At 42.2% G+C, this 18,665-nt stretch overlaps 1 protein-coding gene across 1 annotated transcript in view; it reads left to right on the forward strand.

Moving 5' to 3' along the window:
* LOC126293289 (intermembrane lipid transfer protein Vps13-like) overlaps nucleotides 1-18,665 on the forward strand; it is a 391,345-nt gene that overhangs the window by 30,164 nt on the left and 342,516 nt on the right. Inside the window, 4 exon segments of the mRNA XM_049986411.1 lie at nucleotides 459-696; nucleotides 4,059-4,179; nucleotides 11,889-12,135; nucleotides 13,484-13,572. Coding sequence (XP_049842368.1) covers nucleotides 459-696; nucleotides 4,059-4,179; nucleotides 11,889-12,135; nucleotides 13,484-13,572 — 695 coding nt within the window.

Raw genomic sequence — 18,665 nt, forward strand, 5'->3', positions numbered from 1 at the left:
GATTGGTAGGACATATTCTGAGGCATCAAGGGATCACCAATTTAGTATTGGAGGGCAGTGTGGAGGGTAAAACATGTAGAGGGAGACCAAGAGATGAATACACTAAGCAGATTCAGAAGGATGTAGGTTGCAGTAGGTACTGGGAGGTGAAGAAGCTTGCAGAGGATAGAGAAGCATGGAGAGCTGCATCAAACCAGTGTCGGACTGAAGACCACAACAGCAACAACAATAACATAATGCTAATTTTTTTTTAATGGGGAGTCATCTTATACTCTGATAAATACAGTATGCTTGAGCACGTATTTTTACGATGTTTCCATATTTTTATCCAATGCTTGTAAACTGAAAATTGTATAAGGTTTTGCCTTGTTGCAGTGGTTTTCCCTTACTAGTCACATTCCTAAATGAGCATGTAGCTTCCGAGCCATTGCGGATCTGACACTTCGGCTTGTTAACAGGTGGAAATTTGCGTACCAGTGTGTGCTCGAGGAAGAAGTGCGGCGGCGGCGCCGTAACTGGAACTGGGAGCACATGAAAGCACACCGGATGCTGTGCAGGCAGTATGCCGAGCTGTACAACGCAAAGCTCACCAAGGGCTCGAAGCTGCCCACCGACCAGCAGGCGGCGCTAGACCGCTGCGAGAAGGAGCTTGAACTCACCAACATCGTCATCATCCGCCAGAGGGTCGAGGTGGAGGTATGTGCACTCGATGCCATCTCTCTGAATGTTTTGAGCTTTCTAGTGGTGGTGGTAGCTGCGTGACATGGCCTCTTGTCATGCAGAATTGTCTCCATAGGTGAGTTAAGATGTACGCAGAACCGGCATGTTGATGAAAATATGTGGGACATGAGATTAGATACTACAAAATATAGTAAGTGTTGTGTACATAGCTGCGCGTAGTCAGCATGTACACAACATTCTCACTAGAGCGCACCCCGCTAAGCACAACAGCGCAGGCACAGCGCTCGTCCGTCTCCGCACTACAAGATGACGCTGCCTTAGAGACGGATCAAATTCTGCTTCTGCCAATCCGCTTATTAATATGTAACGCAGCCAATGAGATTGCTGCTGATGTAGAACCTTTTCTCCTCACGGATCACACTTCCACAGTGATACCTGAACGCGCGAGGTATTATAACAAGTGTACAGACCTCCGATTAGTCAGTCTGTAGCTGTCTGCATTTGTCTGTACCAGTCTATAGTCAAGTTTCAGTCTGTGCGTAATAAGATTATCATATTCCTGTACATAGCCATGAAGATAAATGAATACACACTTTGTCAAGTATCAGAGATATGTGAGAATAAGATTAACGTACCAAGACCAAAGGAACTTCAGATTGTCACTTGTAAGCAGCATCCAGAATCAAGTTACGTAATGTCTATGCTTTTTATTATTTTAATAAATGTGTGTGAAAATTAATCAAGTTCTGTTTAAAGTTGGTCACCGTCAATCTGCTGCTCCAAACGTGCAAGTGGCATTTCTTTCGTCTGACCTAATGGCAGAAGATAAACACGCCACGATAAGACCACGAGACAAATTGCTGACACTCGACTACAAGTCAAATAATCTGATGGTGTGTGTACCGAAGGTCTTACAGTACGCACACCACAGTACATATGCACAATTCTTATTTTTAGTGCAGGACTTAGATAATAAAAACAAAGTTAGAAGTGTGTATTTTTGTTGACTGTTAAGCTTTAACTTTTGTTATTCTATATTATTATTTTTTGCGTGAAATACAGAGTTAATGGAACTGTGTAATGTTAGTGGATAGTTAAAAAAATCTACTCTCCAAGTGGTGGCAAGAGAACACACCTATTATAGTTATGACATATTTGAGCTTTTGGAGCCAGTGGCTCCTTCTAGTGGAAGTGCTGAAGGGGAAGGAAGAGGGGTGAAGGAAAAGGACTGGTGAAGTTCAGGAAAAAGGGTAGAGTGCGGAAGTCACCCAGAATCCCATGTCAGTGGAGACTTAATCAATGGGATGAGAAGGAAAGACTGATTGTTGTGGACTGAACCAAACGAGGTTTGTAAACTTGAGAGCATAAGGGTGGAAGATAGAGTAATGAGCAAGAGAGAGACTGCTGCTAAAACATTGTTCACAAATTAATAAGAGCAAAAAGCTAAGTGCATTGTATGTGAGAGAGATGAAGGGGGCAGCAAAAGTAGACAGATCAGAAAACGAAAGATGTAAAATCTAAAAGGGGGCGAAGAAAGGAATAGTCAGTGTGAAAAAAGTGCTGAGATGGAAGAAACTAACATAAATTAAGAATAGGTGAGTGGCGAAAACAGGGAGATTTTTGTGACTGCCACTATGGTGTTTAAAAGCTACTGTTAATGCTGTTTTTCTGTAATGTTAATGCTGTTTTTCGTTACATTTCTCTGTGCTGCACGCATTGATCCACTATAAATGAGTGGTTGCTGTTCCCTTATTTTGTGCATCTGTTCAGTAAATTTGAGGCAACTTCAGTAGTTTAATACGAGGGTCGGTCAAAAAGTAATGCCTCCCATTTTTTTTCTACTTAAAAAAATTAAGTTAAGTGAAAAATTTGAATTTGGCGCCATTCCTCAAACCACCTTCTGCAATCCACTGCAGTAGTAACTTTCTGTGTCAACAGGTGGCAGCACAGCAGAAGTTTGTAAGATGGCCGACATCGATGTTCGTTTGAGACAGCGTTGTGTGATTGAATTCTTGAATGCAGAAGGTGAAACGCCCATACGCATTCATGAAAGACTGAAGAAGGTGTATGGTGTTGTGACAGTGGATGTCAGCACTGTTAGACGATGGGTTCGTTGTTGTAAGGAAGCTGAAGGGCAAACACCGTTGACTGACGAAAAGCGGAGCGGCAGACCGGTGAGTGCAGTGACTCCACACAACATTCAGCAAGTTGATGACATCATTTGTGGTGACCGTCGGGTGACTGCAGATGAAGTGTGTCGCATTATTTCTCTTAGTAAAGGCAGTGTGATCACGATTATTAAACAATTGGGGTACTCAAAAGTTTGTGCACAGTGGGTTCCAAGAATGTTAACCGATCAGAATAAAGAGGCAAGGAAAACAATAGCCTCCCAACACTTGCAGCGCTTCCGTTTGGAGGGAGATGAGTTTCTGAAAAAAATTGTGACTGGGGACGAAACATGGGTGCATTTTTTTGAACCCGAATCAAAGAGGCAGTCAATGGAGTGGCGTCACACAAGCTCGCCGAGGAAGAAAAAATTCAAAACTGTGCGATCGGCAGGGAAAGTTATGGCAACAGTTTTCTGGGATACAGAGGGTGTGATTCTGGTTGATTTTTTGGAGCAGGGATGCACAATAAATTCTGTTCAATACGTCACAACCCTCAAAAAACTTAAAGCACGTCTTCAGCGAGTTCGCCCAACAAAATCAATGGCAGATGTTCTTCTTTTGCATGACAATGCAAGACCACACACCAGTCGTCACACCTCTGACGAGATTGTCAAAATTGGATGGGAAGTTTTGCCTCATCCCCTGGCACCATCAGACTTCTATCTGTTCGGGCCACTAAAAGAAGCTCATCGTGGGATTCATTTTGAAGATGAGGAGGCCGTCAAAACATCCGTGCGTCAATGGCTTAGGAAGCAGAGCTGTGATTTTTACCGTGCTGGGATACATGCCCTTGTTCAAAGATGGACCAAAACTGTAGAGATGGGCGGAGATTACATTGAAAAATGACAAAATGATCCTCAATGTTGTGGTTTTCAACCTATGTAATTGCATTTAAATTTCCTGACAATTAAACGTAGAAAAAAAAAATAGGAGGCATTACTTTTTGACTGACCCTCGTAGTTGTGCCACATTCACTGTAGCTCGACAGTAAGGAATTGTACAAAGATTTGTGTCTGTGACAGATGTCATTAATGCAAGTTTATCTCGTTAGCATATTGAGCTACATATAGTCAAAGACTTTGCCAAGGAAAGAGAATGTACCAAAGGCAGTGAACACATGTCGTGTTACAGAGGTTACGTTGCTGTTGTTAAGAACACACTATGCAGCAAAAGAAACTTAAATTTCATTCTCTCTCTTTGTCCTCGCAGGCAGAGCGAATTTTGGCGGCAAAGAAGCAGGCTCAGAAGCAGCAGAGCTGGTTTGGCGGTTTCAGCTGGTGGGGGAGCAGTCCCAAACTCGAAGAGGACACACTGTCTGCGGCAGCCATCGGTAAGCATATTTGCACGGTCTGACGTGCACTCTCATTTTTGTTGTGTCCCCACAGGTATGTGATGGTGAGATTTGTGGCAGTCTTAAAGTGTAATAGGTCTCCTCAGAAATAATTACACACTGGGGTTCCATCGACACCCCCTTTGTATTGTTGTTATTCATTATTGTGTTGCCTGTAGGTACTGATGCTTTCAGATTGCAGCCTACATCCTACTTTGAAAAATTTTGGACCCAGGGAACCAGCCTTTATGCCGTTATTTCAAATATTACTGTTATATTTGTGTTTAATGTATCTTGAATGATAATACACAATAAAAATGGCCAAGCTTAAAGGTTTATTTTTCATTTTTATTTTAGTTGTTTGATAGATAACAAAATTTGCAATAATGACGACAGCAAATATCCTTTAAAAAAATGTTTGGCGTGAGTTAGTGAACAATTTCACACGTAATTGGTTTTTATATGGAGAAGCCTGAGCTGTTCTGGCATGCAGAGAGGTGTGTTGCGGTCAGGGCAATACCAGTTTGTTCCTTTCCTGCTCCGTTTGCACTAAATTGTCTCATCTCACCTGAAAAAAATTTTGGCTTCCTATGTTGGATCTGCTTCTTCGTCAGATTCATCTCAAAAAAGAGAGAGAGAGAGAGAGAGAGAGAGAGACAAATAAAGCAGAACTAAATCATAATTACAGTAGCCTCTAACTTATCTGTGTTTGACAACCACAATACTTGTTTATCTTTGCATTTGAAAACAAATCACCAAGTGTAGTTTATTTATTTATTTAACCTGACCTGACAAGGGCTATCAAGCCATCTCTTACATTGGAGCAGCGTCTCACACATACAGGACATTTTTACATCATAGTTACCTAAGAAATAATAATTTTAATATGAGAATTAATGTTAAAATGATTTGAGTTTCTATTGTGACATGAGTAAATAATACTAACTATGAACTAATAAAGTTAATGCTGGCAGTGCTTGTACTATTGCTGCTGCCCCTAACAGTGATTGTATATGTACTGAAGGAGAAAATATGGTTTTTGTTGTTATTTGGTAGTTACAAAGGAAACAAAACAAAACATCGTCGATAAAGTAAAAACATACAATGTTTGTTAAACTTCCTGATGGATTAAAACTGTGTGCCGGACCAAGACTCGAACTCAGGACCTTTGCCTTTTGTGGGTAAGTGCTCTACCAACTGAGCTACCCAAGCATGACTCACGACCCATCCTCACAACTTCACTTCTGCCAGTACCTTGTCTCCTACCTTCCAGAATTAACAGAAGCTCTTCTGCGATTCTTGCAGAACTAGCCCTCCTGGAAGAAAGGTATTGCAGAGACGTGGCCTAGCCACAGCCTGGTGGTGTTTCTGGAATAAGATTTTCTATGTGCAGTGGAGTGTGCACTCATATGAAACTTCCTGGTAGATTAAAATTGTGTGCTGGACCAAGGCTTGAAGCCGGGACATTAGCCTTTCGTGGGGAACAGCACTTGCCTGTGAAAGGCAGAGGTCTCTAGTTCAAGTCTTGGTCCAGCACACAGTTTTAAATCTAGGACGCCTAAGGGGGGTCATTGAACCCACAATTATGTTATGTCCCCTGCTTTTGCCCAAGTAACTTTCATACGTTATATTCCCTGTGAGTTATTGTTTGTTGGCTATTTTATGAGACATTAGTGTCAATATATTTTGTAGAAAATTCCTGCTTTGAAAGAAAAAATAAACTTATTATGGGTTCAACAACACCCCCCCCCCTCCCCCCCGTGCCCCTGCCCTTAGGCTTCCATGTTATAAAAAATTTCCCTTAGTAGGATTTCGTATAAGTTAGTTGCTTGTTGGGGGTGGTGTTCTTGATATTCACAACGATCGGTTCACTTTCAGAGGAAGTGATTGTTGATGTCAGTCAGCTGTTATTTATCTTGTAAACTTGCAGTGAGTTAGAGCAGTTCCCTACTGTTCACAACCAGGCTTAGAAATGACTAAAAGAATATGTGACTCGTCTTCAGAAAGAGTTCTGAATGAAATTTTAGATGTAGATTCATTCAGAACTCTTTCTGAAGACGAGTCTCACATTCTTTTAGTCATTTCTAAGTCTTGTTGTGAATATGAGGATGGTGTTATGGAGTATGATTCAGATCGGGAAAGTGATGTGGATGTTAGAGAAGATGAAGATATTGCAGCTTCAGGCAGTGACCATTGGGATGTTATTGTGGCCAAGTCTGGAAGAAGGTACGTAACCACACAGCCTAGAATTCTTCGGAGGTCTGTTGCTAATACAGTAAGAGAGCAGGCAGGAGCAACTCCAGCTGGTGTTTGCCATTCACCTGGAGAAGCCTTGAAGTTACTTTTTATGCCTGACATCATGGATGTTATAGTAAAACATTCAAATGAAGGGGCATTTAGGCGAAATGTTAGTTGACTAATGGGAAGGAATTGTATGCCTTTATAGGAATCCTGATACTTAGGGGGGCAAATAAGGACAATTCTGTCAGTGTACACGATCTTTGGTCAGACCTTGTGGGTCGGCCAGTTTACAAGGGTATTATGGCAAGAGAACGTTTCAAGGAACTTACTGCAGTCGTAAGGTCTGATGACAAAAGTGCCCGCCAGCTAAGAAGGGTAGCAGACAAGTTCACAGCAATCCATGATGTTATCAACAGAGTGAGTGATAGGTATCCACTACTGTATAAAGCAGGAGTCCACCTCACCATTGATGAGATGCTCAGCTTGTTTAGAGGGCGCTGCCCCTTCAAAGTATTTATGAAGGATAAACTGGGCAAGTATGGCATCCTTATACACATGATGTCCGATGCAGTTGACAGATCCGTCTTGAATATGGAACCCTATGCAGGTAATGTTCAGAATTTGTCGAAAGAAGAACGGGGTTCAGCAGCTGTCGTCAAATGTGTGGTAGCACCTGTGAAAAATACTGGTCAAAATATTACTACAGGCCAATACTACACATCGGTGGATTTGGCAGAAGAGTTATACTGAGACTACAAAGTTACTACAGTAGGAACTCTCCAGTCGAACAGGAAGCATATTCCAGACATAATGAAGAACGTGTCAAATCGAGAGCTATATTCATCAATATTTTTGTTCACAGACACATCAACACGTAGGGTTCCAGTAACTTTGGTGTCCTACATAGCAAAACAAAACCAAGTAAAAACTTACTGATGTTGTCAACAATGCAGTAAGATAAAGGCACTGTTGGAGGAGAGAAGAATAAAACTGAGATAAGTGCATATTATAATTCCAATAAAGATGGAATTGATACCATTGATCAACTGGCGCATATGTGCACCTGCAAGAGGGCTACAAAGATGTGGCCTGTATCTGTGTTTTACTCTCTCATCGGCATTTGTGCTGTCAATGCAACCACCATATTCATCCAGCAACATCCAAGATGGAATGAAAAGAAACACAACAAACAGAAACTTCATCTTCTGCAAGCTGGAATGGAACTAGTGAAATTGCAGGTAGAAGAAAGAAGTGCCAATGCAAGAGCGTTATCTAACCAAATTGTTCAAACAATGGAGACTCTTCTACAAAAGAATCAAAGAAGTGACAACAGAAGCACGTCAGCCTCCTGCAGGGAAAGGTTGATGCCATATTTGTGTAAGAGAAGCTAAAACAAAGAAGCAGAAGTACAGCAATCTAAGTAAAGCAAAACAGTATTGTGGACAGTGTCATAAACATGTGTGTAACACACATTCAGAAAAAAATGTGAAGTCTGTGTCTTGCCTTGAAGTTGAGGACTCAGAGTAGTCTATTGTATATGAACAGATCTGTATTTTGTATTGTAATATGTCAATTTTTTATTCACTCAATCCAATATTTATAACAATTAAAATTTATAAACTGATGCCTTAGTTAAAATACATAAACCATTTTGAAAGTTGTAATTTTGCCTCAGTAAAATTATTTAATACCTGAGGGCTTACCGAACCCCCTCTCCCCCGATTAGGCATCCAAGTTAGAAAAAAAGATTTGGGCATCCTAGGGTTAATATGCTGGAAGTTTCATATCAGTGCACACTCCCCTGCTGAGTGAAAATCTCATGCTGGATACCATGTTTGTTGTTTGATATATAGGATGTATCAAAAAGAATCATCCAATTTGGCATGTCTGTATTTGTGAAACTAATAAACATATACAATGGATTTTGTTTTTTGGTGAATGGAAAATTCAAAAAGGTTTCTTTCATACCTTTACATAGGTGTTCAGCATGTCCTCCTTGAGATGCTGGGCATTGCCAGTGTGATATTCAAATTGTTCTCACACTGCAGTGAACATGCTTTGAGTACAGCTTCCACAGCTGCTGTTATTCAATGTCTCAGTTCATTAATTGTTGTTGGTAATGGAGGTACATAGTCTTTTATAAACCACCACAAGAAATGAACATACAGTTAGGTCCAGTGACCTTGGGTTCCAGTAATGTATGGCTGAATCATTTGATCCAGTGTGACCGATCCATTGTTCAGTTATCTTTTGACTTAAAAATTGCCGCACTTCCAGATGCCATTGTGGCGGTGCCCCATCCTGTTGGTAAATGGAGTCATTCAAATCAGTCTTCAACTCTGGTAAAAGAATGTTGTATTGTATTGTGTTATTGTATTGTGTTTTATTCATCTCATGACGTACATTTGCAATCCATTTGGTGTGCGTACAGGAGACATGTCAAAAATTTATAAAACAATTACAATGATTTTTACATTAATTAATGATAGCACTATAATAAATAACAACACTATAAGGATATTTCTTGGAACATGTAACACATTGTACCCAGCTCAAATTTCCAGATTGTCCTGCATGAATTCATCCACTGAGTAATAACACTTCATTGTCAGTACCTCATATAGCTTTCTTTTAAGTGAACCTAAATTCATCTGCATCAACTTGTTCCCTTTTAATTTATTAAAAATTTTCATTCCCATGTATTGAGGTCCCTGGGCAAACAGTCTGAGGCGGTGGGTGGGGAGCATAAAATTTTCTTTGTTTCTGGTATCATGTGAATGGACAAAATGGTTTCCCTCAAATAAGTCGCGTCTGGAGTACAAAAATATAATAATCTCATATATGTATAAGGATGGCAGAGTTAATATTTTGAGTTTCCTAAATAATGGTCGACATGGTTCTTTGTGATTGGCAGTGCACATATTTCGTATGATTTTTTTCTGTATTTTTAGTATCCGCACTATGTTTGTCGAGTTACCCCAAAAAACAATACCATACCTAATAATGGATTCAAAGTAGCTTGTATATGCTACTTTCCGCGTGTCAATGTCCGTTGCAGTTGATAATATTTGCATTGCAAATGCAAAGCTGCTCAATTTGTTTGCAAGGTATTCAATGTGTGCCTGCCACCTCAAATTTTCATCTACTTTTAGACCTAAGAATTTGACTGAGTCAACTTCTTCTATAACTTGGTTGTTGTGTACAATCTTAATTTGCTCACATTTTGACTGTTTGGTTTTGAACTGCATCACGTGAGTCTTAGATATGTTTAGATTCAGCCCATTTAGCTGAAACCAAGTTTCTAAGGTACTGAGGGTACTGATCACAGATTTGAGAATTTTTTCTGAATCCTGATCTTCAACTAAGACAGAAGTATCATCTGCGAACAGAACTGATGGGGAGCTGATATTTAATGGTAAGTCATTAACATAAAAGAGAAATAGGACTGGGCCTAATATGGAGCCTTGTGGAACACCCTGAGTAATTTTTTTCCAGTCAGAAAAATAATATGCGCCATTTGAAGAAATGCTAACTCTTTGCTTTCTGTTGGATAAGTAGGATTTAAGCCATTGTAGGGCACTGCCGCCAATGCCATACTTTTCAAGTTTGTAAACAAGCAATGCGTGGTTTACGGAATCGAATGCCTTTGTGAGGTCGCAGAAAATTCCTGCCACCTTATTTCTCTTGTCTAATGACGTACTTATTTTCTCAATGAAACTGTTACTGCATCTACGGTGTTTTTCCCTTGCTGAAAACCAAATTGATTGTTTAGAATAACAGAATATTTTGCAATGAAGTTTTGGATTTGAGCAACAGCAAGTTTTTCAAATATTTTAGATAGGACTGGGAGAATTGAGATAGGACGATAATTTCCCATGATCTCTCTTGATCCCTTCTTGAAGAGTGGTTTGACTTCAGCATATTTCAGTACCTCTTGTTCTCGACCATATCAAGATATGTACTTCCTATAACAGTGTTCTCTGCAAAGAACAATGGACCATACACCTTTTCCCATGAAACTGCACAAAACACATTACGTTTTGTAGAGTCCCTCTCACGTTGTACAACTTCATGTGGTTGTTCCATACCCTGCATTCTCACATTGACAGTTCCTTTCCATTTAAATGGAATGATGCCTCATCACTAAACACTAATTGTGGAAGAAAATTGTCATCCTCCATCTTGCCAAGAACAAAATTACAGATCTCCACCTGTTGTTGGTCATCTTAACGAAGAGCTTGCAGTAGCTGAATTTTGTTTAGTTTCATATGTAAATGTCAATTCAACACAAACCATATGGACATTGGTGGCATGTACAGCTGGATTTCTGTGGGCTTCTTGTTTAACTACAGTGGATGTTTTCGACATCTGTGTCAGACACTCGGGGGATGGCCTTGCGATTTGCCTTTACACAAACAACCTATTTCTTGGAATTGTTCATGCCTTCATCCATTGCTCTGTGCTGTAAGAGGATCCACACCATACCTAGTTGGAAAATCACACTGAAGAGTTATTACTGACTCGAAGTGTGCAAAACGTAGAACACAAAATGCTTTCTGTTGTCCAAACACTATTTTTCCTAGAACTGAAGTGAGCGCACTTTGCTGCTACCTAGCGGGAAAACTCAAGACATAATAGTTATGATTTTTTTAGATGCACCCTGTATTTTGATGTATAATAAACTCTACTACCATCGCTAGTTTGTCAATTCTATCACTGTAATCACACTGTTCATATCACACATCATATTTTAACCTTATTTTCAGCTTTCCATTCTGGGCCATGCAAAGTGACGTCACTGACATTCTGTGCTGTGCAAACACATCTCTGTTTTCTTCCCCCTCCCCTCAGTGTATATATCTGTCTGCAGATAGTGTATGTTTAAAGTTTTACACCTTGGAACACTGACACTTGGCTGTCTATCTTCTTAGCTATGGCTAGCATCTGTCGTTAAAAAATACTGTGACCATGGTAATCAATGTTTTCAAGACTAAGGATCTAGATGATGGCTATCACATGTAGCTGATTGAGTGATAACAATATTAACTTAGCATTGTCAATTTATAAAATGGCTGACTTCAATAAAATCCCCTATAACAAAAAAGAAAAGAAAAATAAAATTCAACTACTTTGTTGCAAACTGTAACTGGTTGGTTTTCTGTACTAATAATATTTTAATTAGTTTAATATAAAAAATTCCTTCTGCAGACATGAGCAATCCTAACTACACAAACTGGGCACCAACTACAGCTCCTGCTTTATGCTAATATGTGCCCCATGCAGCCTGTATTTTTAGTATAAAAATACCTATAGTGTATATTCTTACTTACTAATGGTTTGGATTCTAGCTAATGCAATATTCTGTCTTAGCAACTTTAAGAGGAGCACAGCAATAATTAAATAAATAACAAAGTGGTATTGCGAGTATGCTACGGTTACATACAGATCTGCTATATTGTCTTTCACAGCCAAGAAATTCGAAGATGCGATGACACCGGAAGAGAAGGCGAAGCTGTTCCGAGCGATCGACTACCAGGAGAATGCTGCCCCACCTCAGTATCCCGTGGAGTTCGTGGAGCTGAGTGCGCAGTTCACGCTGGGGAGTCTGCAGGTGGAGGTCCGCGATGACGCGTACACCACACCTCGGGTGATGCTGGCCGACTTGGCGGGTGTCAGCGTCAGCTTGAAGAGGCGGCCGGCTGCTCAGGCCCTGAAGTGAGAATCGCATCTGCAGGAGGGAGCTGCTTTAGTTTAGTTCGTTGCTTGTTCTGTTGACTGTAGTTCACTATGGCAAGGAATGAGCCAGTTTTACTGTTGTTGGCCTGGTGTGTAAGTTCATAGCATTTTTTCAAAAGTTTTATGAACACAGCAGACAAATGTAACAGAGACTTTAGTCACCAGTAAGATTTTCTGCTTTACTATTTATAACAGTCTGTCAGTGCTGGATAACTTTTCATTTCTGTAACTCTTTCAAATTCTGAAGGTGGCAGGGGTAAAATACAGAGAGTGAAAGGCTACTTACAATTTGTACAGAAAGCAATTGGCAGTTATAAGAGTCGAGGGGCATGAAAGGGAAGCAGTGGTTGGGAAGGGAGTGAGAAAGGGTTGTAGCCTCTCCCCGATATTATTCAGTCTGTATATTGAGCGAGCAGTGAAGGAAACGAAAGAAAAATTCGGAGTAGGTATTGAAGTCCATGGAGAAGAAATAAAAACTTTGAGCTTCGCCAATGACATTGTAATTCTGTCAGAGACAGCAAAGGACTTGCAAGAGCAGTTGAACGGAATGGACAGTGTCTTGAAAGGAGGATATACTATGAACATCATTGCTATTTGGGCAGCAAAATAACTGATGATGATCGAAGTAGAGAGGATATAAAATGAAGACTGGCAATGGCAAGGAAAGTGTTTCTGAAGAAGAAAAATTTGTTAACATCGAGTATAGATGTAAATGTCAGGAAGTCGTTTCTGAAGGTATTTGTATGGAGTGTAGCCATGTATGGAAGTGAAACATGGACAGTAAATAGCTTAGACAAGAAAAGAATAGAAGCTTTCGAAATGTGGTGCTACAGAAGAATGCTGAAGATTAGATGGGTAGATCACCTAACTAATGAGTAGGTATTGAATAGAATTGGGGAAGAGTTTGTGGCACAACTTGACAAGAAGGGATTGGTTGGTAGGACATGTTCTGAGATATCGAGGGATCACCAATTTAGTATTGGAGGGCAGCATGGAGGGTAAAAATCGTAGGGGGAGACAAAGAGATGAATACACTAAGCAGATTCAGAAGGATGTAGGCTGCAGTAGGTACTGGGAGATGAAGCTTGCACAGGATAGAGTAGCATGGAGAGCTGCATCAAACCAGTCTCAGAAGTGAAGACAACAACAACAACAACAACAACAACAACTGTTGAAATAGTGGTTTTGAGGCAGACTCCGTTGAGTCATGTTTGGAGCATTTTTTTCTGGGAAGGAATTTCTTTGAAGGTTATTCACTAGAGAGCTCGTCAGTGAGAGAAAGTTTCAGCGGCTCCATCTAACTGCAATTATTTGTGATTTGTTGCAGGGTCGACGTAGCTGTCGGGCAGTTCACAGTGTTTGGACTGGACACAGGAGAGCAGAGGCCGCAGCTTATCAGCTCCACGAACCTAGCAGGTTGGTATCATCACACACACACACACACACACACACACACACACACACACACACACACACACACACACGGAGCGGGAGTGGGAGAGGGCAGTGCCTGTATGATATTCTGGCTGGACACGCATTTCAAGGGGCACAACAAGAGGTAGTCAGTGGGCAGTGGGTATGTGAAAGATGATGGGTGATAGGAGATTGGAGATATAAGGAGTGAGATTTGCTTTTGGACAGGGTTGGGAGGGTAAGTTCAGTCTGTTAAGATGTCAGTGAGACTGTTGGCATACTTGGAGAGGGAGTGCTAGTCATTACAGGTGGGACAACCATGGGTGCCTAGGCTGTATGCTAAGGACTTCTTGCCATGGAATGGATGGCAGCTGCTGAAATTGAGGTGGTATATGTAGCTGGCAAATTTGATGTGGACAGTCTCATGTTTCAGATTCTGCCCATTGATATAATTATTTTTTGAACTGCAAATAGATTGCATACCTTCATTCATACTCGTGTATTTTTGATTTTTGTGTACCTTCCTGTGCCTTAGTTGATCCTGTACCTAATCAACTCTCCCCCAGCCTCGCTGTCCCCACCTCTGCTCTCTCTTTCCTTACTTTAGCAAGTAGATACTGACCTTACCAAATCCAGTTCTATCTGCCACCCCCTCCTCTCTTCATACACATTCAGCCACTGACTTGTGTCCCACTGTTATTATCTTTTTATGTATTTTTGTCTTTGATCTCTGTCCTTTTATGTCAGTTTTAGTTTGTTTTTGTGTCTCGCTGTCGGGCCTACTCCCTCAGGTTTTATTTTTTTGACTATGCATCTTACATTTCATCCTGTTTGTGTTTTTCCCCACATATTTTACATTTTTTATCCTCCACTATGAATGCCTGCTCCTTCTATCTGCACCAGTACACAAAAATTTCCCCATCCCTAACCAGACCCAGCCCCACATACTGTTCCTACATTGTTACCTAGTCCATGGATTCCCCCCCCCCCCCCCCCCCCCCCAAATGGCCAGACCATCAGACTACCCATCTCCAGCATCAACTCCTCCTTTCACTGTGACCTCTGTCTTGAATCCATTAGTCCTTAGCTCTCATCAGTCTATTCCAGCAAAACCACATAAATCTGCCCAAGCCTTGCAAATACCTCCTCTTCATCTGTAAAGTTCTTCTGCTCTGCAGTCCCAAATTCCTGCATCCTGCTGAATCTCTTGGCTTCTAGAACTAGAGCAACATGCACGACACCACCTTGGCCACCGGTGCCTTCCCTACTAGCCCTGTGGATAGTCCCCTGGTTGAAGCTGGGACACCCCCCTCCCTCCCTCCATCCCCCCTTCCCTTTCTGTTTGGCGGTCCCAGCTTCTGGTGTCTTATGCAATAGCTGTCTGTTGCTTTCCCACTCATCTTTCCTATTCTATCCTGTTCCCAGACCATGGATGTTGCCCACCTGATTTTCACCCTCGGGCGGGTTTACCGGTTGGGCTCCGCCTTGCATCTTTTCACCGTGACTTTCAGCTTCCTTTGTCCTGTCTTCCATGCCCCCACCCCCCACCCCCCACCTCCGTGGTTAGTTCCTTGGCCTCGAATTCAGATGGACCACCGCTGAGGGCCGAAAGATTCCGTTCCCCCCGATGGTGTTGTTCCTTTTTCCGCCGAATTTTATGGGAGTTTTGGGATGCTGTCGTTTTTTACACCGATGGCTCTAAATCTGCTGATCGTGAGGGATATGCCTTCACATCCGCTGTTGGCACGGAAAATCATCCACTGCCACCTACATGTAGGGTGTTTACTGTGGAATTGATGGCAGTTTCCCAGGACCTTACCTTTATTAAACAGTCCCAACACAACCATGTTTTGTTATGTACAGACTCAATGAGTGGACTTCTGCCTATTGACCGGTGTTTTTCGCGCCATCTCTTGGTCTCTGCCATCCATGACCATCTCGCTGATCTTCACTGTGCTGCTTGTTCCGTTTACTTCCTTTGGGTCGTTGGCCACATGGGTATCCCAGGTAATGAGCTTGCTGATCGTTTGGCTGGGGGAGCAGTCACTTCCCCCTTTCTGTTACTCATCCTGCAGCGGATCTACGGCTTCACATCAAATCCCACTTCGCAAAATCATGGGCCAACTGTTGGGAGGCTACCTCCCTGTCTAATAAACTTTGTATGATTAAGGTGACACCAGGCCCATCGCGATCTTCCTTTCGCGTCTCCCGAAAAGACTTGACCACACTGTCATCTCCACATCGGCCATACCAGGCTGACCCACGGTTTTCTTTTGCGTAATGAGCTACCCCCACTTTGTGGTTGTGGAGCCTTCCAATCAGTAGCCCACGTTTTGGTGGAATGTCCCCTTGTTTTGGCTCTGCGTGGTAAGCACAGACTTCTCCGCACTTTACCTTTAATGTTGGCTCACGATTCCTGGATAGTCGAACTGGTTCTTGGTTTCTTCCGGGAAAGTGGTTTTTATTCTCAGTTTTAAGACTTTTAATCTCACTCTGGTGTTGGGGCAGGGCGGTGAGTGTTGGGGTATCTCTCACTGTAAGCTGTGTATGGAGATTCCCGACTCCCCTCCCTGGCCAAGATCCTCTTTTCCTCCCCTTTTACTCTGTTTTTATCACTTTTTAGAATTGGTTAGTCTCCTTTTCCCATACACACTTCTACATTCTAGTGGATGAACGCTTTTAAGTCGCAGGTGGTCTTGCCTCTACTGCTTCAGAGGTGGAATATTTCCTGCCTCTAGCATAGCCTTGGGGTCGCTCTCTTGCTGACTTACCTCATTTTGTTTTTACCATTGACGACACGACTGCACTTTTACGTTTTTTAGCCTTTTCCGTTTTATCGTTCTGACTTTCGTGAGATGTCAAACTATCTGAATGGACCACATTTGAAACAAGGGACTGATGACCATGCTGTTTGGTCCCTTCAAACCCAATCAACCGATGACACCACCTCAGTAAACTCTCCAACCTGCTCATCTCCCCCTCCCACCTTGGACTTCCACTTCTCTATACCTCTACAAGAGCCTCCATCAAACCTCCCCCATATCCCCTCATAACCACCAATTCCTGCCTCGTAGACGTACATTTACCCTCGGAAACTCCCTCTCACAATTCCTGCCTTGCAGACCTACATTTACCCTCAGAAACTCCCTCCCACCACCATTCAGAGCCCAGAACCTAAACAAACCCGAGATACAGTCATGAACCTGTCCTTCAAAAGCCTCAGTTGCACACAAATATCACTCCTTTCCGAAGGCCTTGCCTTCTTCACCGCTCCAAAATTCAATCGTGCTTTAATTGTTAAATTCTTCCTCCTCTTCTCCCAGTCCCTACAGTGGAAACACGTTTTTGCCACCAATCGTACCAATCGGACACAATCTAAAGCCAATGTTGAACTCTTCCTGACTCAGTTCACTCCTCCATCCAACTGTGATTCACCCCCAACTACCCCCAAATTACACCCACTCCCTCCCTCACAACATTCAAGAATTTCATGACTTCAAATCTTTCCTCACCACCATTCCCAAAATCCCTCAATATGGAGACCAGTCTCAAATCTGCCGATAGAATTGTAGTCCACCACCTAAAAGTTGATTCTGACTGACAAAGGCTCTATCACCGTGGTTATGAACTGCAGGGATTACCTTGTAGAGGGCTCTGTCAGCTGTCAGATATGTCCACATACAAGCCCTACCACTGTTACCCGCACTGCAGAAATCCTGCAGGCTCCCCAGGTCCTCCCCAAATCCTTAGGCCCATTCCAGAACCTGTACCCTCACTCCATCTCTCTCCTCACCCACATCATTCCCCCTTCTCCTACCCTCTGCATACTTCCTAAAGTCCATAAACCCAACTACCTATGACACGCCATTGTGGTCGGTTACCAGTGAGAATCGCTACAGCTCTTATGAGATTAACACCTTCAGCCTATTACCCATAACCTACCCTCCTGTACACCAACCATTTCCTCCACCGGCTCCTCGCAGTTTCTGTTCCCCAATCGCCCAACAACCTGCTCACTCCCCCCCCCCCCCCCCCCCCCAATATTCCTCCACACTAACATCCTCAATATCCATGACCATGCTATTATTTAACAGTACCTTTCCCAATATCAGACTGACCCCTTCCTTGTCACAATGCCCAACTATATCCTTACCCCCAATTACTTCACTTTTGAAGGCAATATCTACAAACATTTCTGTGGTTCATCAATGGTCACCCGCATGGAACCACCCTATTCCAACCTGTTCATAGGTCATACAGACGAATCCTTCGTAATCGTCTGGAAAACCAAACCCCTCACCTGGTTCAGGTACATGGATGACGTCTTCATGATATGCACCTGTCCACATTCCTCCAGATCCTCAACATCTTCTCCCCCATTCACTTCTCCATCTACATACATACACTGCAAACCACCTTACGGTGCAAGGCAGAGGGTACCATGTACCTTCACTAGTCATTTCCTTTCCACTTCCACTTGCAATTACAGCAAGTTTGTGTGAACACAAGAAGTCTCCTCCCTAGATGTTGTCATCCCCCTGAAGCATGGCTACTTCCCTATCTCTGTCCACATCAGACCTACCAATCACCAACAATACCTCCATTTAAGATACCTGTCACGTGTTCCACAGTAAGAAGTCCTATGACGTTTATCATGTTTCGTAGTGCAGTTGTGCTTGGCACCATGTTTAATGCCATCTTCCCTTTAGCTGGTTGAACATACAATTTAACACTGGATTGATGTTCATCTTTAATAATAGTTATGAGCTGGACCTGCTGGTAGTTCCAACTTGACTTCTTGCTGTACTCAGTATCTTATTTTCTGAAGTGCGAGCACTTCACTGAAAGAGAGTGGGGTTTCTGCTATCTGTAGCTATGTACATTATTTTCAACAGGGACTTTGCTTTAAACAGAGTTTTTCTATCATAAACTTACACAATTACATTTGGCAACCATGTAACAATAACTTTTAATCTTGATCTTCACCCAAAATCAACCATTCTCTTTTGTGTCTTTACTGTTATTGACGTTCTTGGATTGGCGTGCTTGCATACCGTGTGGCGGCCCCGTCAACACACATTCAGCTATTCAGCTAG

Source organism: Schistocerca gregaria, chromosome 10 (genome assembly GCF_023897955.1).
Source record: "Schistocerca gregaria isolate iqSchGreg1 chromosome 10, iqSchGreg1.2, whole genome shotgun sequence".
NCBI classification, from domain to species: Eukaryota; Metazoa; Arthropoda; class Insecta; order Orthoptera; family Acrididae; genus Schistocerca; species Schistocerca gregaria.